General features: G+C 40.3%; 1 protein-coding gene across 10 annotated transcripts; it reads left to right on the forward strand.

Moving 5' to 3' along the window:
- Positions 1-27511, forward strand: znf512b (zinc finger protein 512B). Of its 10 annotated transcripts, none has more exons than XM_076877946.1 (18): positions 1-688; positions 788-1016; positions 2332-2466; positions 11076-11155; positions 11308-11436; positions 11772-11947; positions 12037-12320; positions 12413-12484; positions 13976-14110; positions 15057-15184; positions 16297-16389; positions 19233-19331; positions 19993-20247; positions 20386-20745; positions 20958-21059; positions 21200-21262; positions 22690-22788; positions 23710-27511. In XM_076877946.1, exons 3-18 carry the CDS (start codon positions 2334-2336, stop codon positions 24049-24051), a joined length of 2550 nt encoding a protein of 849 aa, XP_076734061.1. In that variant the 5' UTR covers positions 1-688; positions 788-1016; positions 2332-2333; the 3' UTR covers positions 24052-27511. The 10 variants fall into 10 exon arrangements, with proteins under 10 accessions (XP_076734061.1, XP_076734062.1, XP_076734060.1 ...); XM_076877947.1 differs by having other exon boundaries at positions 834-1016; XM_076877945.1 differs by having other exon boundaries at positions 1-1016.
- Positions 27512-27756: the final 245 nt, after the last annotated feature.

Genomic DNA, 27756 nt, shown 5'->3' on the forward strand with positions numbered 1-27756 from the left:
ACGGAATTTAAGCCCTGACCCTTTTTTTTTTGTCGTCAGGAGCGAGCGCCGTTACGTCGGAAGAGTAGCACGAGCCGGTATTGCAGCGAGTTTATTAGCCAGAAAGCCCACTATTATTCAGCTCGAAAATTGATAATAATAACGCGAGAGTTTGCAAGTTGCCTCAAGACTGTAGTCGCAACTGTCAAAGGTGGAGTGGATACGCGCATGACCCAACACACATTACTGTAATACTGTACACGGCCGCCGAGATAATATCCGTATAAAAAAAACGAATAATCCCGAGGTAAGGAGCGAGGAGTGAACCAAACCCGACCGAGATTTGGCGCTTCTGCTGATTCGTTTTCGTTCGTTTTCTTTTACTCTAACCAACAGACTCACAGCCGTCGAAATTACTGCACTAAACATATTTTTGTGCCTCCCTTTAGCTCCAGCCAGCGCAAGGATTTTTTTTTTTTACTCCTCCTTCGTAATAAAGTCGCCATTTTGCTTCACTGCCTATATAAACCATCCCGTATTCTAATATTTTTTCTCAAGGAGTCGAGGGCTCTGTCTTTCCTGGCTATTTCTATTAATTTGGAGAGTTTAACGAGAAGACAAGGGTTGGAGAAGTGCCTCGTGGTATACATATTAATGCACGAAAGGAGAACGAGAGGGGGGGGCAAGGCAATTGGAAGCTGGAAATAAGGTGAAAGTATCCTGGATTTCTTTTCATGTTCAGACGAATTTATAATTTCTCATCTCCTGCACTGCTCTTTTTTACCGTCCACCTGGTCGTCGTCTGCAGACTGGGGGGGACAGGACGACGGTGACGACTGTCCGCTTCCTTTCAGGCCCCCCAAGCTCAACCTGACCGCTCCTTGACGCACAGCAGGTGTGATTGCCATGTAACTTAACGTTGGTGAAAAAAAACGCCTACTTTGGTGCCTGTCTCCTGCCCCTGACCTCCTCCTACCTCACGTGGATGACCCGGGGCCACCCGGGCTCTGGTGCTGGGTGACTGCTCGACAGTTAAGGTAGGTGTGGCCGGGGAGGAGGAAGAAAGTAGAGCACTATTTTAGTTAACCACATAAATAGGCAACTCAGACCTTGTTGTAGTTGTCAAACAGCGTGGCCGTGTGCCACGTGCGGTGTTAAAATACTTATTTCTAGGTTGGTCTCTCAGCAGATTGTGAGAGGAGATGTGAGTGGGTGTCACGGGGTTTTGTTGTGTCTAGCTAAGTATATGGTAATAAAGTTTCTGTAGCAGGTTTGTGTTTACATGTAGATTTAATCGTTTACGAAAACCCCAGCTGCAATGTATTTATTCATTTATTTATTTATTAGGAGGATGCTGTTGAAACACTGTGGCAAATCTAAAAGGGGGTTATCCTACATAATTATTACAGGGTTGCACAGTAAGACTCACCATCAATCAGCCATATCTTTCTCACCACCTGTTTATTTTAAGTAGTTATGAGCTGATCTGTAGCCCATCTCTTCATGCTCTGATACATCATACCGGAAAAGGAAGATGCCTAGTGTTAATGTGTGAAAGATTTCATCAAGTTGCACCCTGCAGCAAGTTCACCGTGCATTTTATAGTCAAAATCATCAAAACTTTACAACTACTGTGAACGCTTTATCTCTGTGGTATTCACGCAGTGAATTGCACAGCATGTAAATGGACACCGAGTGGCCCCCATTGAGTGACCCTTTGTGTGCTTTGTAATTCATTAGGAGAGTGACATGAATGTGTGCTAAGAGAAACCATGTTGGATTGTAATCAGTACCACTCACCATAATTAGCAATTGTCAGCCTCTATTCAGAAGGCTGTTCCTTCCTGATGGGGAATGATGTTTAAGCACAGAGAGTCTGAACTTGACATGTACAATATAAGCATCGGGATTGATAGATGTAATGTATCTCAATTGACCTGAACTAGAGATCGCTGGTTTTCATAGTAAAGAAAGCTTGCACAGCTGCTCAGGAGCGTAGCTTTGTATCCCCACCATCTCTTTGACTCACCTTTTGTCTAATGGGCAGAGCATGAAGTTAGTGTGCGAGTGAGAGTATTGATTTTGAAATGAAAACATGGAAGGTCACACCCTCATTATCACACGTGTGCCTGCGCTCAGATAACCTTCAGGCCAATAGCACTGATGGCCAACATAAAGAAGCTGCATTATTGAACAAGGAGACAGCATCAGCACACGCTATTGATGCAGCAGACTTTGCTAATAATGTTTTGACAAACAATGGATTCGGATTAATGAGCAGCAGAAGCATTTCCGATATTACCTTTAGCTATGTCTCCTGTGTGTTTGTACCCCCTCGTTTGTACATTGCAGGCATGGAGAGCCCAAGTGGGCCCAAGCTTGGGAAGCTGTCCTCATCAGGGCTGTCGAGGGGCCGAACGCCCAAGCATGGACATCCCCAGGAGCAAGTTAGAACCATGTCAAGCCCTGAAAACCACAGCAAACATAGTGAGTGACGAGCCGCTACATTTTGTTGAATGAATACAGTGTGTGAGTTCAGCTTTTGTTGGTATGACTCAAGTTTGCTCCTGGACTGATTCTAGGATGAAGTTCATGAAGCGATACAGTGTGAAGAGTAGGTACTGGGTGCATACAGCATGACATACTAACACATATATGACAACTGAATTTTTCGTTTTTGCATATTTGTTTCTTAGATCCAGCAGGTTTGCATTGGCTAAAGTTTTGTAATTCCAGCTAGTGCACTTTAGTGTGCTTTCTCAAGGATTTGATTAGCATACCATGCATGCAGGGGTCTCTGTAGCTGCTTTTTTTTTTTTTTTTTTTTTTTTTTTTGAATGGATTATATTTTATTAGAAATCAATGGTTTCAGGTTCAGTGTAATTCTACCCCACAGTAGAGCCTGGAAACTCCAGCAATTTCCCTGAGACTGCTTTACAGTGAGAAAAGCAAACAAACAAGAATTGCCAAGCACTGACACAAGTGAAACCCCAGGCCATCTGGATGGAAATGGAAGATTTTGGAAAGAGAGGGCCAGACTGGGGAATTATTTTTCAATCCAATAACCAGTAGATCATCATGACTTTGTTAATAGCGGTAGGCAGGCTTGGAAAAATGGGGCTGTTCTAATATGACCCAGTTGTTTTGGTTGCTACAAAATAGCCTCTCATTCCCAGACACACAGAGCACAAACACTAGACTAGGTGCTTCGGTTTATTTTCTTTTCATGTTATTATTCAGCCCTGTAGGCCAGAGTTTCATACTGTTGTGCATGCATGTGTTTCTGTGTATGTTTGCTTGTTGTGGTTATTAATGCAAAGCTTGTGTTGCAAGAAATGAGAGTTCGGCGACACATGGTACAAAAAAAGTGTGGAATCCCTTTACTAAAATCTTTCTTGTATGATCTTTCATGTATTTATGACTGTCTGCAAGATCTTCCCATAGTTAGAAATAAAACACTCTCCTCAACTTCTCATTGTGTAGGGTCTGGCAGCTGATTGGCTGTTTTTGCTGTTGAAGTACATTTGTTTTTTGAATGAAATGGTTTTCTCTGCAGCCTCTTAAAGCTTTGTGTTTTATGGGCATTTTTTTACACTTTATTACTCAGTAAATAAGAGGAGTTTATAAATCAATCAGCAGAAAGTTTGTGCTGGGCTCTGCTCTGATCGATGTTAGGCTAAAGACAAGAGATTAGATACACACTTTTGGCTTAGCTTCACTAATGAATAACTCTGATGACTGCGCGTTTTACTGTGTGCGCGCGTCTTAAAGTAATACTATAACAGGTGATGGATTGGCCCTGGTTTTTATGGGGCTTTTTCAGGTTACTTAAGATTCTGCTATTTCTGTGTGTCTATTTCATTTTCTCTTTTTACACTTGATCTGTTCGGACTTGCAATTATGTTGAGCTTCTAAGTGATACCAGTAGTATTTAGATCATGTTTGATACTGCAAGTCTGTGCTATTGTCTGTTTTAAGAATAGCTTCTGGCACAAAAGATAAGAATCTATGTTCCACTATGTCTAAGGAAGCTTAGCTGGTAACATTGCCAGCTGGTTGAGATTTATCTTCTCTAAGAACCACAAGGAGAGAGACAGATCTAATCCTGGAGCACATGTAGATTGTACTGACCAATAAGAAGATGAATATAGACATAACATACAACACGGGAAATGTATAAGAAATTCTACATTTCCATTTTAGGAATATAGTTAAATTTTGTACAGTTTGGAATATGATTCATAAACCAGTAAGATATTCATTGACTGACTGACTGTGCCAAATTGTGTTTCAAACACCAAGCAATCTTTTACAATTTTCAGTCTCCTTAACTTATTATTTAGAAATTTTATAGATGTTATGATAAGGAGAAATGCTACAGTGGTGATATAATGAACCTGGCACTGGCCTGTCTATCCCAGGGGGGATATGAACCTCAGTTTGGGGAAACAAAGGCATCAATATCTAAGGCTCCCTATGAAGGTTTTTCAGTCCATGCTCATTGCACACAGTGTGCTCTTCTGATAGCCTCATTATCTGCCCTCATCCCACTGGTTACTTCTTCATTTTTCATTTTATGTCCATGGAGAGTTTGGACTGTTATGTTGCGTTATCAGTTCTCATGTTGGCCCATAAATCTCCAGCTGGAAACTTTGCATGATGTAATAGCGGAGAAATCCCGTCTGGCTGTTGTACTGGTGGTTTCCTGAAATCACTATGTGCCTTCATATGTGACAACAAAACCTGGGTTTGTGTGCTTTCCTAGAGTGTTGTGGTTGAGCTGTCACCTTGCCACACCAGAGAAGTCACAGGAAAGAATGTGGTCCTTGAGGGTGATTTGCGCGCTGTTTCTCTCTTTTGTGCTTCAAGATGTTTCCTATTAATGTCTTGTTTGATTCTAAAGCTAAGTCATTTTTTTATTTATATAGAACTAATGCTGTTTTGCCAAGTGCTGTAGGCCCTGAAAATAGTTACCTTTCAGCAAACGTTAACCCAAGTCTAAATAAGTAAAACCTGGATGTGTGAAAGGCCGCCCCCTTCTTTACCCTCTCTGACCCCAGAACACACTATCCAGTCGGCATGTTCTGTGTAAGAGGAGATGAGCGCTCCAGATTTGTTGTTGTATGGTAACATAAGTGGGTTAGGAGGGGAGCTGAGAGCGTGATAAGTTTTATGCTTGTGGCTGTGTGTGAATGATAATGTGCTATTTGGTGCCATTTGTTTGTGTTTATGTTTATGCATCTGTTCGTGCCTGTGTTTGCCCTAGCATGTGTGTTCTCATGCTACACTTGTCTACCCTGCTGTGGGGACCTTCTTTTCAGGTCCACAGTTGCTCTCTATTGACCTGGTATATCTGCGTCAGTATCCGTCCATCAGTCTCTTGCTTTTCCTCTAAATGTGCTGCTTTTTCAAGCTTTCTCTCACTTACTTGTTGTCCAGACGTGACTGTCATTGCTCACTGTTCTGTTCTTCCTCAGCCTCCTCAACTATTTCTTGCTTATGTATTAGCAGTGACTTAACCTCACTATTCCTGCCACTTCCCATTCCTTCTTCAGCCTGTTCCCAACCGTTACCCTCACTTCTGGTCTTCACTCTAATCACATTTCATATTTGTTACATTTTCTAGGGACTTCCTCTTAATGGCTTGAGTCTATCAAATCAGTAAAATAACAAAATATCAAATCAATAAAAAGCTATAGATTGAGACTGTTTGTTTTTGGGTAGAAATTGAATTCTGGTGCTTTTCTCAGCCTGATGCTACACCTCATTTTGAGGAGAGTCCTTTGACATCTTTGTCACACCTTCACTTGGCAGACTTGTGGATGGTTGATGAGAACGAGTACAGGGAAATGGGAGAGGAGAGAGATTGAGTTGGTGAGTCACTGTCCATAAGGAGGGTATTGCAAACAGTTTGTAGCAGGCATTGTCTCTCGGCACACATATAAAGTGCTGGATGCCCTGTTGCATAGGCTTATTTTATTATTATGTTGTTGTTTTTTCAAGTGTCTGTATATGCTGTGCATCAATTGTAAACTCCCCAGTGATTGGTCAGTTCTCCATTATCCCTCAGGTTTTATCTAAAACTGTTGCGATTTGATGTCACTAAACATGGCATTGGCTGTGGGCCAAATAAGTATCAAGTAATTCATTGAGTTTCCAATAATATGAAGCATGCTGTTGATGTGGAAGGCTGTAAAATCAATACAGGTCTGAAGAAGCTGTTGAGGTACAATGAGTCACCAGATTATGTAGCAGAAATCTCAAGCCTGAGCTCTATTCTTGGCTGCTTTACGTGTGGTTTAGTGGTGGAAGTAAACTGATATTCTACCACATGTCTGTGTAGTGATCCCTGGCCTCTCAAACAAAGTGATTCCCCATACAGTAAGTCTGCGGGCAATAAAAATTGGCATTCATTAGGACATTGAAGAATCTCCCAGTGTAACTGTTTTCACTAAGACTGAGTGACTAGTGCAAGTATAGAAATAAATGTAATTATTTTATATATCCATTTTCTTACACTTGCACAATTCAGGGTCATAGTTGGAGCCTATTCCAGCTGTCCACCCAGACAGGTCACCAGTCTATTACAGAGAGGCAGATTTCCATTCAAGCTCACAATCGCACCAATGGACAATTTAGAATCACCAGTTAACCAAACGTGTTTAGGTGGTGGGAGGAAACCGTAGTGCTCTGAGAGAAGAACCCTTGCAAGCAAAGGGAGACGATGCAAATGTCACACAGAAAGACCTCCAGTCAACCAGTGGTGTCAAACCAGGAGCTTTTTGCTTTGAGGCAACAATGTTAACCACTGGACCAACAACTCTCCCTGAATAATGCAAGTGATAGCAAATGCCACAGTCTATGCCAGCACTCAGAATGGTTTAATATTAGGAAATAGGTGAAACAAATAGGAAGGTGGTGCCACTAGACAAAAATCCAAAAGTAACCTATCAGCATATTATAAATCGAGTTGTCTAAGAGGAGTTTTTACTCCTGCAACTGCTTTCGGCTCTGTTCTGCCCCATGATAGGGAAACTTTGGCCAATCTGATCTTATCTGGAAAAGAACAGTCAAATAGTGTGGCATAGTATGAAGAAAAAGTTTGGGTATAAAGCACCCCACTGTGCAGTGGGCTAAGGAGAGGGCATTCTTAGAGGAAAGCTGGATTTGATTTCTTTGTAAAGCCGTAAGTCAACATTGGCATTATTTTAATACATACCAACACATACATATCAAATTGGCAGGGTGGAATGGGGCTCAGAAGAGAGAAGGAAAAGCTGTGGAAGGCGGGACATCTACTTTCAAATTCTGGTCCTTTCCTAGATTGCTGCCAACAGGAACTCTAATTTATTTTGCAAATAAACCAGTGGAGCTCCACCTTTTATTTGTGGTTGTGTCCACTTTTCAGTTAAGGCAACCCAGAGCAAAGGTATGTTTTCTTGCAATGCTCTATAAATTATACAGATTTATAAACATTGCTACTGATGAATTGCTGTTTCCTTTCCATTAAAAAAATAATGAATTTTGACAGATTAGTTAAATGTTTGTGTCTTTCAACAAGTGGATGTATGTAAAAGATTAAGCTCAGATGGTTACACAAAGCAAGAGATAGAAAGGAGGGAGGGGAGAAAAAGACAGAGAGAGAGCGAGAGAGAGATAGAGAGAGGAAAGACTAAGATGGAAAGTGAGAGCCAGACTCACTGAGACTCTGGGGTTTTTTTTCAGTTAGCTGTATCAGGGTAGTAAGACTTGTCTGGTGTTGCTCCACCTCACTCCTTACTCACTGTCTGGAATCAGGCCTGACTGTGAGGGAATATAGGAACGTCTTCAAAAGGAGGTGTGTATATAAATGGAACAACTGTTGTGCGTGTGTGTGTGTGTGAGAGAGAGAGAGAGACAGAAAGAAAGAAGGAGGGAGGAAATGAGAGAACATAATGTAAAATAGCATATAAATATGTGCGTGTGCTTGTATAAAAGCGGTGAACTGTTGCTAAATCAAATGTGTGAAGGAAGGAAACAGTAAGCAAGAAGAAGTTAAAGCACAATAGACAAAAATTTATAGCAGAAACAGAGATGTTAGTAAAGTCCTGTGGTTGCATTCACTATAAAAGCTGCACAGCTTGCACATGCTGTACAGTCATCTGCTAGTGCGTTTGCTCTGCAATGAGTCCAGGTGTATTCGTTTATACATCTAGCGTCTGTTGAGATTGAGGAAGTACTGTGTCTTGTCTTTTTTTCATGAAGTAGCATGAGTGGTGAGTGATGTTGTTTGTGTGTTGTCTTTCTAAACTACAGCATGTCTAAAACCAACTGTGAAGGCACAGACAAAGGCTCCTGTGTGACTGTTTGTCAAGGAAAACAAATGACTGTTCTGTGTGTGTATATGTGTGTGTACATTTGTGGGTAATGTGTGAACCCTTGCACTCAGGGAGAGCAGTTGCAGGCGTAGCTAGGAGAACTCAGAGGTTATTTGAGATCATTAGACAGCTGCCAACACTCCTGGTTCTCTTCTCTTCTCTTCTCTTCTCTTCTCTTCTCTTCTCTTCTCTTCTCTTCTCTTCTCTTCTCTTCTCTTCTCTTCTCTTCTCTTCTCTTCTCTTCTCTTCTCTTCTCTTCTCTTCTGTCAGTGTTAACCATTCTCTTCGCTTCTGTGAGTGTTAACCAGTCTGCTGCAACAGTTGCAGACAGCTGGGAGCGAGTCACACTCTGACATTAGTTGAACAGCTGTTTTATCCCTATGGTCTGCGCCTGAGAACTGGGGTTTAGATTTGCCACAATAGACCTGCTTTGTTTCCTACCAAGACAATGGTTGTGATTGCCTGAATGTTTGAGCACAAGTGTGCTAGCCATAGTCATTTCAAACAAAGTAAAATGTATAAAAACATTTTGTGTGTGCACAGTTCACCCCAGAAAATCATGTTTTTTTTAAAAAAAAAAATCTTTTTGCTCTAACTTTTGCCAGCATGTGCACTGCTGTGGCTTTGCAGTGTGATTTTTGCCTGTTTGCACTATAGCCTGCTGCATGTGGGCCTAATTGTTCTGCTTGCTGTAAAGAGGCCTCTGATAATGGTAACTAAGACAAGTGGATCTTATTCCCATAGCAACAAGAACATATCTTTCCCAAGAGCAGAATTCATTAATTATGCCTTTCTTTTACAAGACCTTTATTTTCTAAGACAGGAATTAGAATGCATGCTCAATTTCCTCCTCAGCATAAGAGCTGCACCGCCGACTGCATCACCTCTCCAGCTGCTACCCAGACAGCTAATAGAGAAATGCTCTGTCGCCTGGAGAATATTAATACACTCATATCCATGCAATCACATCTCGTTCACACTCGGTAGTAATGGTTTTGTGTACTTGTTTGCGTGTCAGTGTGCCCTGATGTGTGTGTTTACACCTTGTGTCATCAACTATTCCAAAACACAGTCAGTATTGCTTTGCTACTTCTTATTACATTTTATTCAGTCTTGCTTTATTTTCAATCTACCTTATTATTGTGAGTATGAAGTAAAATGTTACATATAATCTGCCTACATATGTTTGTATCTCTGTTTCCCAACTGAGAGAGTAAAAAGAAGACAAATGAGGGAAAGGGAGAGAGCTGATACTGTGTAATAAAACACGAAGGGAAATGAGCAGGGGAGGCCATAGTAGGTTAGTCCTCGTGTGCTTCTTATACACATTAACATCCCTGGTATAGAGAGTTGTTTTTGAGGGGGTCAAAGGGTGGCTTTTGCTAACACAAGCTGTTTTTTTTTTGGGGGGGGGGGGTTTGTTTTTAAGAGAAATGATGGCATTAAGTCAATTCATTTATCTGATGAAAAATTATCCAACCATTTTGTAATCCTGGTAGGCACACAGTGTGCTCTGATCCAGTTTGGGACCTGCTGCAAATGGGCAGCACCAGGCATGTGCATGCTGCCTTGGCTTGTCAATTTGCAGGAGAAGAAAATAGTTAGCAGAAAAAAATGTTATGGTGATGTGAAAGAGATCTAAAAAAAAAGTGCATTCCACTTCACAACAAAATACCATCTTCCCTACTGTAAATAGATTTTATGTCATTGAAGCATCTCTTGAAGCGTCTTTGTTTCCTGCTTATTATTTACTTATTTTCCTACTGTTGCTGTTGGGTCTTGTCAGATTAATGCAGAGTAAGTTGAGAGAACATGTAAAGATGTCATTTTGTAGAGCAAAGTACAGCTACCTGGAGCACTATGATTCAGTGTTATGCTCAATCAGAGTTATCCACCTCTGCAATTCTCTTCTCTTCCTCAACATCCTGTGCTCTCCTCTTCTTCCTTTGTCAACCCCCCTCCCCTTCTTCCACATGCATACACTCATCTTCAGCTCTTTCCGCCTTCCCTCTCTCCTTCTTCAAGGAGCAGTGTATAGAGGGAATAGAGTGCAGGGCTGATAGTGTGGAGGTTTAATTGCACCCAAGAAGAGAGCAGTGATGAGCCAGTGGAACCGTAGAGAGACATTGGAAAGGGTGTGAGCAAAGAAAGGGAAGAAAAGTGAGAAAAGTAGACATGGGGTGAGAAAGAAGTAAAGCAGCAGCATGAGAGATGGAGGGAATTAGCAATAGAGAGCACATAGAGAGCTGAGGCAGTCGGTCTGCAGTCTGCTGTGTCAGAGGTCCATGCAGGCACTAGCGATTTATAGCTGATCTGTTTGGCTCTACATAAGGCCTTTGCCCAGGCTGCCTCATTTTTCCCTCACTTACACACACAATCGTGGACATCCATTCTGTGTCCCTCCACAGAAGAGGCTAACATTTGAACAATGGTCACAGTTAAACCTAAACACTGTATAACTTTGCATTTATTTGTTTTTCTTCAGAAGTGTTAGTGTTCATACTTATTTTGCAGTTTTTGTGAATACAAATCTATTCTTCTAAATCTCTTTGTGATATCTCAAGAGCATATCTAGACATGCCAAGTCAAATATAACTAGGCTTGTTAGGTCAATAACAAAGAAGTTCCAAATGAAACTTCAGGATTTTAGGTATTACAGAATTTTTTATTTTATGGATATGAAGTGCTGGCAGTAGATTGTTTTTAGCTCTGATGTGGCTTTCTTTCTCGCTTTGCCAGGTCCAGTGTGTGATGAGCCAGCAGAGGGGAAGCGGAAAGGTCGTCCTAAAGCAGAAATGCAGGAACTGAGAAGCATCCCTGTGAGTATTTCTCTTTGAAATGAGTGGGTACTTGAAGTGGGCTTCATTTTTCTTGCACAGTAGGCAGCTCCCCATGAATATTCACAATATACAGTGCTATATAGCAATAAATCTGGCGTGGATTCAACTCTCTCTTCCTCACCCCTGATCAGGCCCATATGATAGTACAATGGAAGGAAGAGTTTAAGCGGCACTCCAGGGTAAAATGTCCGTGTTCAGGCTGCTGGTTAGAGTTTCCCAGCATCTATGGCGTCAAGTACCACTATCAGCGCTGCCCGGGGGTGAGTCACTAGCCTCTGCTCTTTCCTGCCACAAGGCTGTTTATACCTTTATGCTTCAGAGTAGACTTGTAGCACTGGACCATTTTATAGGAGAAACCCATCCAATAGGGCACCGTTTAATAATTCCAGAGAATATATAATGGCCTTATTACAAACCTGAGCAATTATTAAGGCTTTTTCAAAAACCTAAGATAAGTCAGCTGGAGGGGGGGGGGGGGGGGGGGGGGGGGGGGAGGGGGGGGTATTTTCTTTTTTGTAACAGCTACCCACTGTCATTAGATTTTGGATAGGGAGAGAACTCACTTTGAATCTCCTCTTCGTATGTCTGCATCCAGGCCACCGTAGCTGAAAAGCTGAGTCATGGCTGTCCCTACTGTGAGGCCGTGTTTGCCACAAAGGTGCGTCTGCAGAAACACAAACTGTGGAATCACCCAGAGAGAGTCAGCATGGAAACCAAGGACGAGCAACCTAAGCTTCAAAAGACTTTTGTGAAGTCCAGCGCTAAGAAAAGGTGACTGAGATATAGCTCAAATTCCTAACCAGATTGAGTCACTTAAAGATAACTGCCTAAAACTGTCCTGTCTCATTCTGTGAATTCAGGCCCATGGAGATCAGTCCCCCCTCTCCTGTGTTCTTCAAAGTGAAAAAGACCCATGAAGTGTCCACACCCTCTCAGAATGGGGAGCTGGCCTACCAGAAAAATGAGAGGAAACAGCACAGCCACAGCCAGCCTTCACAACAAATTCACCAGACCCTGCCAGTCCAGCCTCACTCCCAGCAATCTCATTCCCAAAGCACGTCATCTGATGCAGGGGGAAGTGAAAGCGAGGGGGGCAGCCTTCCCTCTTCTTTTCCTGACGAAGACCCAGAGCGAATGAAGCACAGTAAGATTTCAACATGCCATTTGAAATGTTCTCAATTATATGCTCCAGTATATTTGTATAACCATTATGCACTGTTTTTCCTCCTGCACTAGGACGAAAGCAGAAAACACCTAAGAAATTCACTGGAGAACAGCCCTCAATATCTGGAACTTTTGGATTGAAAGGTAGATACCTTTTATTAAAAGGAAAACATGGGGGTTTTTTTAGTGAAAACTTGAGCATGACAAAGAATTTTGTGATGTAATTTCACATGCCACTGTAGGGCTGTTTGATATAACGATATATATCGGATGACGATATAAAAACATCTATTGTTTCATTTTACGCTATCGTTTGTTTCGTGGTGTTGCAAAATAAACTGTTTACGGCAATATTTTTTCATGGTTTTGATGGTCACTGTAGTGGCTATATTAATTTCTTAAAGTTCTCTCTTTCTCTTATATTTAATATAACCACACTACGGACGGACAAGCGCCTGTTTTTATGCGTTGTCGTTAGCAACAGCGACGGTAAAACCACCGCGTGTCCGCTTGTTTATTTTCCACATAAACCTTTCACAATAAAGCTCAAGGTCCTGTTGAGACTTTTCAAAATAAACTGAATCACGTGAAAGAGCAGATTATTTACGGATGAGAAGCAAAAAAGAGCCGCCAGGTGCTAAAAAATAAATCTTAGATTCAAACGTTAGAACAGGCTTTTCCCCGCAGCACGCCGTGTAATAAATACTCACAAAGAAAACGGCGGCCGTTACAACTTATGTCTAAAAATGTATAGTTTCATGCATCGATTAAAATACTCGACTCGACCAGGTACATGACGCGCAGCTGGAAACACTTCACGCAAGTCAAGCTGCCCGAGATTCACAGAATTTACAGAAAATGTTACATTTTTGTGATTTATATCGTTATCGGGACGATAGATGTCTTATATCGGGATATGAGATTCTGGTCATATTGCACAGCCCTATGTCACTGATATAATAAAAATATGAGACAGAATAGTTTTTTTTTTTTTGTATGCTGGTTGATTTACAACAGACCTTAGGAGCCCTTTGCTAATTTACTTAAATATTGAGTTCCAGAGTGGACAAATGTGCCACTGCTGGGAGGAGGGACATTATTAGTTATGTAAGTGACTGAGATTGCTCCCTGCTGCCACTGATCAATGGTGCTGTTTTTTTACACAGTGCTAATGTAGCAACTGTAGAGATGTCTCATATCTGGCTAAATTAATCAGTGACTCACACATCAAGCACACATTACATACGCATATTTTTTTCAGCCTTTCTTTGTCTCATTCACATATATGCTGAAAATGCTCAGTGACTCATATAGCATACAGAGGGCTGTAAACTACTTACTATCACTTGTCAGACAGTTCATCTGCAGCTCACAGGCGCTGTCTTTTGCTGTCTTTTAGTCTGCTTGTCATTGATTTGGTATAGCTCAAAACAACTTCCATTTTCAGCCTCCTTTTTTCAATTTATAGTCAGTATCAACTTTCTGTTTTTAGTATCGTGTTCTTGTTTGGTTTGCCCTACATCTGTCCCACTCGCATTTCTCACTTTATCTTCTATACTTTCAGTTTGAATTTTAATCACTAGCGTGACTGTCTGTGTATATGTGTGTGTCTGCGTGTGCACATGTGTGTTGTAGGTATGACTAAGGTAGAGGAGAAGCTGAAGGCAGGCCGTGTGAAGAGACCAGAGGGGAGTGGGTTCATTGAGGAGGCTCAGAGAAGACCTTCGTCAGGTCAGCCCTCTAGAAAAGACTCGGCCACAACAAGCTCTGGTGAACACCAAGATCACATTTTTTAAATTAATCATCCATCTATCTAGCCATCCACACATCCATCCATCCAGCTATACATTTTCGTATCTACCTGTCCAATTCAGGGTTTTGGGGGGCTGTCATAAGGCTAACACAGAAGGTAACACATTCATGCTCACTTCACACCTACAGCCAACCAAGTTTATTAACTAAAAACTAAAATTAGGTATGAAAAAAATTAGTTGACTAAAATAACAATAAAATGTATAAAAAAAATTAAGACTATCTTTAAAAAATAGTGAACTTGAAAAACTAATTAAAATATAAATACAGCGAAAGTAACCTTAGTTCTAGGTATAGTTTGGTATAAATGTTATTATAGCTTCCTTGATTGGGCATTGATGGACATGCTTGAACATTTAAACTAACTAAAAGAAAACCAAAACTATACATTTTCAAACAGTAAATGCTAAACTGAAATGAGAAATCCATTCTGGAAAATAACTGAAACTAGAATTGGAACTAGAAAATACACTGATCACTCTGCCACCAACTTAGAATTACCAGTTAACCAGTTAACATGCATGCCTTTGGACTACTTGAGGAAGCCAGAGTAATTGGAGAAACCCCACGTAGGTAGAAGAACATACATAGTTATTAATCAGTTAAATATAATTATTACTTTTATAAGTTGCATCATGTTTTCTTCAAAGAGCATTTCTTAAATCTTAATGAGATATGCATGCATATGACAAAAACGACAAAAAATTTATCTTCAAACTATCAAAACCCCATGGATATTCATTTCAGTCATATGAAACTGAGAAAGCAGCAATCTTTCACTTTTGGGAAGCTAAAAACGTAAGTGCTTACTGATCATCTAGATTGCTGACACATAAGGACATCATACCAGTGTAATTTCATTGGCTAAATAACAAAGCAGTACTGTGTTCTGAATGTTACTCAGGAGCTGTTCCTGACACTCAGTGGCAGCGAGCAATCTCAGAGAGAGGTGAAGTGGTGTGTCCCACTTGCTCCATCGTTACCAGGAAAACAATCCATGGCCTCAAGAAACACATGGAGATTTGTCAAAAGGTCAGTAGTCGATGCATCTGTTCATCAGAATGGGAGCGGGGTGGCTGCGCTGTCAAAACAGCTGTTAGAGCAAACTGTGAAACCAGTAAAATTGTTTTGCTGGTAGTAGCATTCAAAGACAAACTGGAGCTGTAAAGCTCAGCTTGAAGAAGCCTTGCATTGTGGTTATTGTGCACTGAATACGTTAAAACTGGGGAGCCTGGGAACCTTTTCTAGTAAAGATAATGAAAATAAGGCTATCGGATCTCCCATGAGTCTGTTGCTGATTCACCACTGTTCTTTCCTTAGACCAGTTGTGATAGATACTGACTGCTGCAGTCCAGAAACACCCCATAGGAGCTGCAGTTTTTGAAGATGTTCATAGTCATCATAATCTGGTCCTTCTCAGGCTCATTTAAATCCTTACACTTAACACATCAACTTTGAGGAAAAAATGTTCACTTGCCCCCCTAATATATCCCACCCACTAACAGGTGCCATGATAAAGAGATAATCGGTTTTATTTGCTTCATCTGCCAGTGGTCATAATGTTATGTATGATCATAAAAGGGGAAGGGAAGGGCCCTGTAAGCTACTGAAAATATAGTGTGTAATGGGCTAAAGCGTGGGGGGAAAAAAGGGTTATTTCAGTTGTATTATGTCAAGCTTGTCTAGTGGATGAATGAGGTTGAGTGTTGCAGTAGCCTCAGCCCTCAAAGACAGTGTTCCTGGAGCCTGTTTTAATGGCTCCTTAGCCCAGTGGCCTGTGTGACTCTATTAAAGTGACAGTCTGCTGTTAAGCAATGACAGAATCATCACATTACCACTGGGTCACTCACCATCAAGACACCTCTGTCTCCAAATCAATACTGAGGCGAGGAGAGAAGCTACAACAAAGTTGTGATATGTGATAAATTGGGGTGGGGGGGGGGGGGGGGGGTTTAAGGTTCCTAATGTGTCCCTTGCCTTTTACTTTGACCAGAATATGCACTAGTAACAAACTTTATTAGGTTACAGATGAAATGTTGCTATACTGATGGATTCAATAAAGAGCAAAGCCAGCAGGAGTGGGTTATTTTCCTCTCATAGAAAAATGTTATCTGAGCTTCTTCTTTGGCCTTCAACCCCTGCAGCTCCAGGATGCCCTGAAGTGCCAGCAGTGCCACAAGCAGTTCAGGTCCAAGGCCGGCCTCAACTACCACACCATGGCTGAGCACAACAGCAAGGTAATTCGCTGACGTTGTACTTTGTAAACCGGTTTCAAAGACTTTAAACTTAAAAATGACACCCTGTGACTGATTTTGCTCCTTTTTCTATGACTCATTATGAGTCCAGATGGTTTGGGTGATCAGATCATCACTGAACATGGTAATTAGTTTCAAACAACACCAAAGAACTGAAAAGTGAATGCTAATAGTTTGGTTTGTCATGACAGTATGCATGGAAATCCTACATTTATTTCTGCTAGTATCGGTTTACACAGCAGATGTCCATCTATTTATATGCATCAACGTATAGAGTAAAAAATATACTCTATCCTATAATTTTATCAGTTACAAAAGTATTGTCAGATGCTATGATGATCTCTCAAAATTTGATCTTGTGGTCTCTAAAAAATCGTGATTGTAAAGTTGAACTGGCGATTGGTATTCCTGTCAGTGAAGTGCTCACATTTCTTTCTGCAGCTGTCTTAACTCTGACAGCAGAGAGCTTCATTAAGATATTATCATGACACTCCTGCATTAGAGCAGTGGTGCCACTATGAAGTTTGCTGAATAATTTAAAGCTACCCGTTTCAAAAAGTATTATAAAAGATTAATGAATCTACACTCAGCAAACCTTGTGGCATGTGTGTTTGTGTTTTTGTGTGAATGCGTATGGTTATAGTATATGAAATACATGGTAATCTATGTGTATGTGTTTAACAGGCTTTGGCTGTGTAATGTTTGCTAGATTAAGGGCTCTGATAGATGACCGTGCCATCTGTGTCAGCCAAGTTAAACTGTTTGATGCTGCCATTTGTCTTCAGAGGGGACCTGTTGTGTCCTGACCTTATTGGCGGGATTCCAGTCCAGCCGAGCAAAAGGCATTAGTGCATTATTTTTGTGTGTGTGTGTGTGCTTGTGTGTGCGTGCGTGCGTGCGTGTTAAGAATAAAATGCTTAAAGGTTGCACAAGGTAGCCTTCCTACACATCTAAACTTCTGCTGTTTCTGTTCTTCTGATTAGATAATTACAACTTTTGTGACAGAATGAAAGCTGTTATTGTGTTAATCTCTGTTTGTGTGTTGGTGTGCTCTAGATTTGAAGTAGTTCCTTATTAAAGAAGGCTTTTTTAGCTTGTGGGTTTGACTGGTGTCACACTCTTTTTACTTTCCAATGAATTTTAAATTTCAGGAAATTGAAAGATCAGGAGGAGATAGCACATTTCTTAAAATCAGTCTTTAGAAGTATGACGTGCCCTCTTTCTGTTTAGATACAAACGTTTCCTTTGTGCTACAGTAAGACAAGTACTTTTCTACAGTATCAATCATGTTATTTATTAATGCTACAATGTATACAATGTTATACATTGTAGCGGTTTTAGAGTCATGTTTTTAAGGAAGTAGGCACTACTACAACTGTGCTTTTGGATACACTGTATATTAATAATAATAATAATAATAATGGATTGGATTTATATAGCGCTTTTCAAGGCACCCAAAGCGCTTTACAATGCCACTATTCATTCACTCTCACATTCACACACTGGTGGAGGCAAGCTACGGTTGTAGCCACAGCTGCCCTGGGGCAGACTGACAGAAGCGAGGCTGCCATATCGCGCCATCGGCCCCTCTGGCCAACACCAGTAGGCAAGTAGGGTAAAGTGTCCTGCCCAGGGACACAACGACCAGGACAGAGAGCCCAGGGATTGAACCGGCGACCTTCCGGTTACAGATACGATTCCCAACCCCCTGAGCCACGGTCGCCCGTTAAGGCATTTATTCATTCAAAAGTGTCAAAAAGACCAGTGTTTGGTGCCTTTGAATTGCAAAGCAGTTTTTTTTCATCACTCATGTGTTCCACCGACAAATCTGCAGAACTTTTGTTCATGCAAATATGTTGAACTAATGTATTTTCCAATATTTGTGAATCACTTGGTACAGTGTCCTTTAACATAGAATAGAAAAATGAGCATATAATGAAAAAAAAGCTTTTGCTCATACATTTTATTAGAGGTGTTAAGTTTACATATGTTAATTTGTCCAGCACTATTGCAATAAGTTGAATTTCTTATTAATATTTCTATATTAAACCGATTTGCACTTCAGTCTCATGTAAGCTGTGTTACTGTGTTTGGTTTCTGTATGACTTGGAGACTTCACTGACCATTGCTCTGATATTGTAAGTCTTGTCATGTGGCTTTACCCAAATGCAGTGTGGGAAAGGCAGCAGGCTGACAGAAGGACAGGGGTCACCCACTGAGATTGACCTTGGCGTTGCTACTGTGATAGTGCTGCCTCATTCTCTTACGCTTGCTCTTTTGCTCCTTCCCTGATAGAAGCATTAAGAATACAAGCTGATGTCGTTTCATTGTTGCTGGCCCTGTCATTGTATATCAAAGGCTTGCTGGTGCCTGTCCTGCTACCCTCAGGCTTTTGCAGTAGCTTTATTGAAGTACTCAAGTGGTATCTCCCTCCTACCTTTACAGAAAGCTACTGTAGTGTTGTGTGTCAGTCATCTCTGTGTGTTAACACATGAGAAAGCACATTAAATGTGTTCCGCTGGGATCCCTCAGTTAGTCTACTCTCTCTCCAGTCCCCTGCATTTCTTTTCCATCTCTGGCAGCCCTACCATCTGTTGTTCTGGTCTTGGCTGGTGTTTGGCACCAACCAACATGCGAGCGAAAACACGAGTTTGACAGTTGTCATAAACATGCCTTGAGTAACAGCCTCACCAGGAAACCATTTAATGATCCTGGCATCGTGTGAACATCAGAGATAGAAAACACATTTTGGTTGCTTTTTTTTTTTTTTAGTCATGAGGAAGTGGGGTGTGTGGTGGTATGATAGTGTATTTGTTCCCCCTCAGCCCTCAGGGAGTGAAGGCCAGACAGGCAACGAGCATGAGGAGAGGGAAAGGCTGCGCCGAGTGCTCAAACAAATGGGACGAATCAAGTGTCCCAGTGAGGTATGCACTTCTTCTTTTTACCTGGTCCTTTCCTCTTTTACTGTCTCTCATTCTATACTACTCTTGCTTTCCTGTGTCTTTCATTTTATGTCACATTTCTGTCCCTCGTCATCTGCTAGTTTTGATTTCATTTCTCTCTTGTCCTCAGGATCTTCTTTTGTGCCTTTCTCCTTTTACATCTCTCTCTCTCTCTCTCGCGCTCTCGCTCTCTCTCTCTCTCGCTCTCTCTCTCTCTCTCGCTCTCTTTCTCTCTCTCTTGTTATCTTTCTCTCTCTTCCTTCCCTCTTCCCTCTCTTTTTCCTTTATGCCTTGTTCTTGACATGTTGCCCAAAATCACATCAACACCCTGCTTCGCATTACTCACACTAGAGTGCAAAAGGCAGAGAGAGTAAGAATAGAAAGAGCTGTAAAGAATAAACTCTACAGTGACATGTCTTCACACTGAAAAATGAGCATCTTTCTCCTGTTTTCTCTGTCTTTTTAACATTAACCACAAAGTATTGACCAAATGCAGAGTTCCATTAAAACTACACTTTGTTCCACTTACCCAGTCTCTTGCTTAATGTTTGTTTTCATTCTGTCTCATTTTTGTCATTGGCGTCACTCAATCACACAAACATTTTGTGTACAAACACACACGCACACACGTACACAAATACAGGGCTGTTCAGCCCACTTTTCCAGTCTGATGGGCTACCAGTATCACCAGCAGCGTTGTGGAAGAGAGTGTTCTGACGATGCGAAGCCTGTGTTTCTGTGCCAGCACTGTGGAAAAAGCTACCGCTCCAAGGCTGGCAGAGACTACCATGTACGCACCGAACACTCCCCGGCCATCACCACCACAATGACAGCCGCAGCCACCACCAACCTCATGGATAGTATCACTGACACCAACAACAACACTGGCAAGGAGAGGGTGAGATCATCATAGACGAGGGTTGTAGTAGCAGTTATAAGAGATGAACCTTTTTTTCTTTTCATTTTATGCTGATTACAAGCACATTTTATTGAATTTTAATGAGTACCTAAAGTTTTCCTATATTTTCACTCAAAGGTCTTACTGTTCCTTCAGGTGATCTCTGAAGAATCTCCAACAGGAGGTAAGAAGGAGCAAAGCCAAACTGAAAGGAAACGGTGGCAAGAGAAAGCCCCATCCAGCCATCCTAAGGAGAAGGACAGAGGCGCTAGAGAGAAAGACAGGGAAAGGGAAAGGGAGCAGGAACAAGATCAACAAAAAGCAGCACAGATTGAGAGACAGGGGGAGGACTTTGAAAGGACCCCCAGTGGCAGGGTGAGACGGCGGTCAGCTCAGGTGGCGGTGTTCCACCTGCAAGAAATAGCTGAGGATGAGCTGGCTAAAGACTGGGGCACAAAACGCCGCATCAAGGATGACCTGGTTCCTGACAGCAAGAGGGTGAGGAATAAAATTTGGATGCATTAAGTGCACATGGTGACCACAGTAAATACAGTATATTAGCAGTCCAGGTCAAAGGCCATGCAAAGGCTCCACACAAACTCCATCAGCAGATTTAAAAAATCCTTTATGTTACATCCACTTTTTTACACTGTAGAATTATATTAATAACTTGAATACTGATAGATTAAAAAAAGTTGTCTTCTGCATAGTTAAACTACACCCGCCCTGGCCTCCCCAACTTCAGCCCAGAGCTTCTAGAGGCTTGGAAAAACCAAGTCAAGGAGAAGGGCTTCATCTGCTGCACAAACGAAGTAAGAATATACAAATACACCATGTACAAAAAATAACCTACAATATCTGAGCAAAACAAAAGGGATTTGCCTTAACGTTGAGTGTAACATAAATACGAAGTCAGTGTGTTTAATCCTTGTTTGTTTCTGCTTTGTTCTAGAACTGTGAAGCTGTCTATTCCAGCGTGTCAGGACTAAAGGCCCATCTCGCCAACTGCAGCAAGGTACAAATCCACACTACTGCAAAACTCAGTGTCTGAGAATATTACTGGATATACAGTAATATTCCAACAAACCAATACAGACATCCCAAAAATACACTCAAACTGAAAAAATTTATCTTAAGCAAAAGGAAGTGGAATCTGATGGTACAGTTCAAATAAAATTAAGACAAATAAAGATACAAAATGAAGAGAAAGCAGGAAGTATTAGAATCACAGCATGATCTTGTATAACTTGTAAAACAGGATCTATTTTGCTCATTTCCAACTCATCTCAACGATTTTTCACTCTCTACTAGAGTACCTTTGTATTATTAGCAATTTACTATGATACGTGCGGGGGGGGGGGGTATACTGGGCTTTTGTGCTGTCTCTCAGTTCATCCGCTGTATACTACAAGCCTTTTTAGATTGACTGTGCCCTGGAAAGAAAATGTTGGGAGGGGCTGCTGCGCTCATATTAAGGATATCCCTTCTCACTGACATCATACAGGGTGAAGCATAGTAAATATTTTCCGAACATTCTGAAACCTGAGTTTTTGGTTGATCGGCATTCATTGCACGTAAGTTCACCTCTGCGTTTGAAACTATGGCCCTGATCACTATCAGAATCCACCAAGATTTTGTTTTTGAGCTGTATTTTCTCAAAATATGTTTTTAAGCTTATTTAAATAAAAACTTAACTTGGAATATGTTTTTAACACCCTCCTGCTGTAAAAGGCTGACAGGGTATGGTTTTTGATGGGTTCTTAACTTGCACCTTCTGCAGCAACCTTAAACTGGTTATCTAAGCAAATATCTTATTAGTCATGAGGCAGAAAATTGGCATATGAACAGGTGGACATGGTAAAGATGGTTTGTTAAATTTTAAAAAAGAACATTTCTGTCCACATGGCAGTCAAGAATGGGCAAATAAGGCTATGGTATAGTTAGAATTTGGCATAAACAACATAGAAACATGCATCTATTCTCTTTTGTGTCAACAATTCAGGGTGTTCAGATAGTGTAATGATGTGAGGGATAATTTCTTTGCACATTTTAGTACCAGTTGAGTGTCATAAATTCCAAAGACTGAGTATTGTTGCTGACCATCTCGATCACTTTATGACCATCCCTTTGTCTTGTCCTTGTCATCTAATGACTACAGCTGGCGTAATAATGGACCAAGTAACAAAGGTCATACCATCTCATACTGGTTTGTTGAACCAAACAGTGACTTTAGTGTACTCTGGTGTCTTCCACAACTACCAGATCCAACAGAGAACCTTTGGAATGTGGTGGAGCAGGAGATACACCAGATGATGCCGTTACCCACAAATCAAGAACAAACATTTGATGATATCATGTTAACACAGACCAAAATCTCAGGGGAAAGTTTAAGTGTGTCCAACCAGGTACTAGCAACATTTCTGGTGTGTGTGTTTGTTACAGGGTGGTGGCGAAATGGGGAAGTACACCTGTCTGATCTGTCAGAAGGAGTTCAGCTCGGAGAGTGGCGTCAAATACCATATTAGCAAGACACACTCACAGGTGGGTCACTGTCAGTATAAACTTAGAGGTTGCCATTAACATGACCCACTTAGTAAATTTCATTTCTGGTAATACGTCATAAAATAATAAACAGCATTGGTTAATCTTAGATCCAGTTTATTTTATCAGACTTGTTGCCAATATGACCGAAAAGAGCACTAAGAAGCTGGTCACTGGGACTCACTGGGAATTGTTGTGGAAAAGTGTATGAAGAAGAATGTGCAGACCACATTTGGCAATAGTAGTCAACCAGTCTATAATAATTTGGTTGAGTGAACTGTAGGACAGATCGTATCTTCCTGCTGCCATGAAATTTTATGATGTTGTTATTAACACAAGATTCATGGGCAGGTTACCAACGTGGTAACAGTAATGAACTTGAATTGAACATTAAGTCCATTATGGTTATACTTTTAACAGCCAGATAGGAGGACTTTCTAACGACATGTCAATCATGTCATATCCGGTTTCAAAACACCAAGACAGTGAAGCCACACACTTTAGGCTTCATAATGAGACTTTCTAAACTAACGAGTGACATCATGGTGGCTACATCCACCTGTTATACTGTCTGTGGGTAAAACCAGCTAGGTTGCACATTAACCTTGTCATAATACTCTTGCACTCAACAAGTCTATACATATCTTCCTTGAACTAATCTTTTCTCTTCACTAACAACAACTTTAGTTACAAGATAACACATAGTTTTTTTTTTCCTTATAAAAAAGCCTCTTTGTTTTTCGGTTTTAACATCCCCATCTTGTCCCCAGTTAACATTAACCTTTGGTGTTCAGACATGGTGGTTTATACAGTTATTTAGAAAGAAAAATGTATACACATGCAGTTGTATTCTGCTTGTTTGCCTTCTTTGGATCTTGACTGGTTTACTGTTTTTTTTGTTTGTTTGTTTTTTTGTCTTAGAACTGGTTCCGTGCAGCTGCCAGTCAAGTTGTGTCCAGTAGCAAAACTAAAGTCCCAGAGAACAATGGGATAAAGGCCGAAGTGAGGAACGGAGCCACGACTGGTAAAAAGAGGGGCCGTAAACCAAAAGAGCGCCCCCCTGTGAATGTACCTCTCGAAACAAAAACTGAGGCGCTTACCACCCAAAACTCAACCCCTGCCGCGACTCTGTTCTCTGGCACAGCACAGCCCCCAACTCTGTTCCCTGACCCAACGGACAGTGATAATTCAGGCCAAAACAGACAGCCAATTCCCTCCGCCACCAGAAGAAACAAACCCAAGAGGCTGTTACTGTCCGACTAGCTCTGCTTTTGTTGACCTAGGAGCCCAAGAGGATTCTTTCTTTAAATATCTGCCAGGAAGCTTAAAGACATTTCTAGCGCTACAAGAACTTGGCACTGAGAAGAAAGCCAAAAATCAACCAATATGAAGTAAAACCCAGTCTTCAAATCTTGGTTTCGAACCCCCCGAGATAATGTGTATACTGTTGTACTCAGAACAGTAGTGTTTTATTTCCCCATTCCACTTTTGTCTCCCATTTAAGGCACATTTTTCAATTTCTGTACTCACAGCAGGGGTGTCAGTAGTAATCAAAGTCCTGACCTAAACATAGATTTTTTTTTTAAACAGAGTTAGTATTCTAAATACCAATGGAGAGTCATTTTCTCTGCAAGATTTGTGTTGTGTTTGAGAGGTTTTAAAAAGGATATTCTATTAGCATGGTGAAGTCATTTAATAATAGCTAGTGTTTTCACATTTTTTCACAGATATACTGTACTGTGTACATGAACAATATCTATATCTATATCTATATACTCAAAGCAATGATGCCATCCGTCATTTCCAAGCCTGAAACATCCAACTGGATCATAAGCGGTCAGAATTTTTTGCAGTGTGTGCTTTAGTGCAATGTTGTTTTAATATAGTTTTTTTTCTAGTTTGACTTTTATTGTTTCTTGCTTTTCATGTTTTACATAAGCAAATGTCATATAAGCTAAAATGTTTGTAAGTTGTTCATGTTTCACATTATTTTTTACAGTTGTTACTTCCAAGGATTTTTTTTTCACATGACTGTGAACAGTATCTGCTTTGACAACCATAATTAAGTGTGAAAAGATTATTTCCAGACTGGTTTTACACGGAAGTTGAGATGCAGAATACCCAGAAAAGTGACTGATATTTTCATCTGTAAGGCATACTGCAACTTAGTTGCTATTAGAAATAGAAAGACACGTTTAATTGAATTTAAAAAAAAAAAACAACCAGGAAAAAAATGTTGAAACACTCTAAAATCGGTCTAGCAAAGCTAAATGTTTGACAGGAGGAAGAATTCTGTGTGAAGCTTGTTGCACCATTGCAGCACAATCAAATGATGAGGCCACGTTTTGGCTACTGCTTTAGCTTCAATCAAAGCTGAGGAGGGAATTTTAAAAATATACTATCTTTTCTAGAGAGGTCCAGGATAATAATCTTTTATTAAACAGAAAAACTGCTAATTAAGATTCACATATAATAATGTAAATGAATGAATTCTTGAACGCTCAAAGTTATTGCCTTGCACTTTAACCTTTAACCCTTCCTGCTCCCCTCTTGTAGTTTTGCACTCCAGAACTATTCACCCTAACCTAGTGGCTGTCTGGTGCAGGAGTGGGATTTTTGTTTGTTTGTTTTTTTAAACTCTGGTGGTAAACTAGAGAAAGAGACTAAGTTTGTCATGAGCAACATGACTGACACTTTCTATATTGTATCTGAAATCCAACGCAATGGTATAATTATGATTCACCTCACAAAGCCATAACTGGTCTTATTGAAGTTTAGGGCTGCTTAGCCACTTAATGTTAGATTAGCTTAAAATATATAAATATATAAACAAAATATTAAATGACTTTTCAAAATCTAAAAGATTAGAGAATATTTTCACTTTAACATGTTGAAAGTAGATACTTGAATCCACAGTTGTATTAACAATTTGAGCAAATTAAAACTCCATGAATATTTGATTTATATTTGAAGTTTATGTCCATGAAAATAACGACTTGCTTGCTTAAAAAAATACAGATCATAAATCTATTTTATATTCTATGGTGTGTGTTACTTAGATAGCAATCTGATAGCTTTGGATAAAATTATGTGAGGATATTCTGGTGAGATAATAAGGGTGCTTTACTTGCCACTCTACCTTAAGGGCCTGATACAACTCACTCAAGTCCATATTATCCTTACTGGCAAGTCCTCTGAATTTTGCATCATAATGTCAATGTCATTAAAATCAAGCACTGATGTCAGCAGAACATTTTCAAGAAACATTGAATTTGAAATGTGTGTTTTTCCAGGTGGTTTCATTCCTACGCTGTGACTTTTTATAACGTAACGCAAAGATTCAATCTGAATTCCTCCATTGCTAATCAACTGATGGAGTTAATTCAGGTGGGGATGATTATGCACGTGTCTCTGTCATGGGGATGGACCTTTATCTTCTACCTGGGTTCAGATGACAGAGAGGATAAGATGAACAAGCACTGAGTGGTCCTCGGACCTTTTCAATATGAGTTGTCCAGACTTTGTGTGTGTGCGTGTGTGTGTGTGTGTGTGTATTAAACAGTTAGCACCTTTTTTTGTAATGACTGGATGTCAGAAATAGTAACACTTTTGAGTGTTATGCTGTGGCACAGAATCAGTTCATCAGCTGCTTGTTACTCGTTTCATTAATGACGTCACATTGACTGTGTTTACCTGACGAGCTTTGGTGTTGCAATATGATAGTTTAGCACTGCTTTTAACAGTGGGTATTTTATATTTTATCACACCCTTTACTATCTGTCTTCCTATGATGTGGAAAACACATATCTATCCCGCAGTGTGAGCTAACTGCAACATGTTTAGAGAGTACAGCAATACACCATATTTAGCTGATTTTGTTGGCTTGCTGATATTTTGATATCGATGTGTCTTCTCGAAATTGTATGGCTTTTTTTCCCACTCCCCTTCTTTTATTAATTTGCTTTAAAAAAAATGCTTTTTACATATGATGAAATCTACACAAAAAAGGTTGAGAAACTTTGTAGACCACAAACAACATTGTAGGCCTGAGTGTTGGCATACACTGTTATTTGATCCATTTTGACGATGCACATAAATTGAGCTTTTTCAGTACATGATGGCAAACGGATTGAGAGAGTCCTTTTATTATTATCTATTCAGTATGGGACAACAAGGCATATGTATGTGTGTTTGTTTCTGTATTTAGTGCACTTACTATACCATGAAATAGGCTTGAAATAGGAGTGTTGTTGGAGCTTTCTAGTTACCTGGACTGTGTGTGGTGTGACTTTTGTACCTGGGGAAACAGCAGGCTCAAGTGTCTTCCCTTTGTCAGCAATGTTATTTCCAAAACCAAGATTATTCCTTAGAAATTCCCCTAGACAGCTGAAGAAGTTTACACTTTTTATTTGGTGGTTTGTTTTGTATGCTACCTAGTTCAAAAGCAGGAAATGGCATCCAGCTCTGTTGTTGGGGTCATTGTGATGAGTTTTAAGAGATGATGTTGTAGCTCATAACTGTTTATGGTATATAGGTAACAAATTAAATGAGACTAATGATGTATTAAAGATTTCCATATCTGAAATTAAGCTGTATAGTACCTAACATTGGAGGATTCAACACCTCCTTTGAGTCTGAACTGTTACAATTTTTTCTCCCAAACTTGTTGTATTACCTGTGCATTAGTATCCCTTAACTAATTAATAAAAGTTTGTTGACTAAACATGTGTCATCTCTGTCACCTTTTAGTTACTTTTTTATAGCTATTGCAATGTACAATGTAGTTGATGGGATTGTAGATTGTGTAAAGATGATGAAGATGGTTATATACAGACAATCAGTGGAATATAATAAACTTATTAGGGTGAATATTTTGACAAACACAAGGCTGTGAAATAAGATTAATAGTCCTTTTAGCCAAGTACAGACAATAGACTATATATATTCAAACCAACATCACACATTAAA

This window comes from Maylandia zebra, linkage group LG20, assembly GCF_041146795.1.
Source record: "Maylandia zebra isolate NMK-2024a linkage group LG20, Mzebra_GT3a, whole genome shotgun sequence".
Lineage (NCBI taxonomy): Eukaryota > Metazoa > Chordata > Actinopteri > Cichliformes > Cichlidae > Maylandia > Maylandia zebra.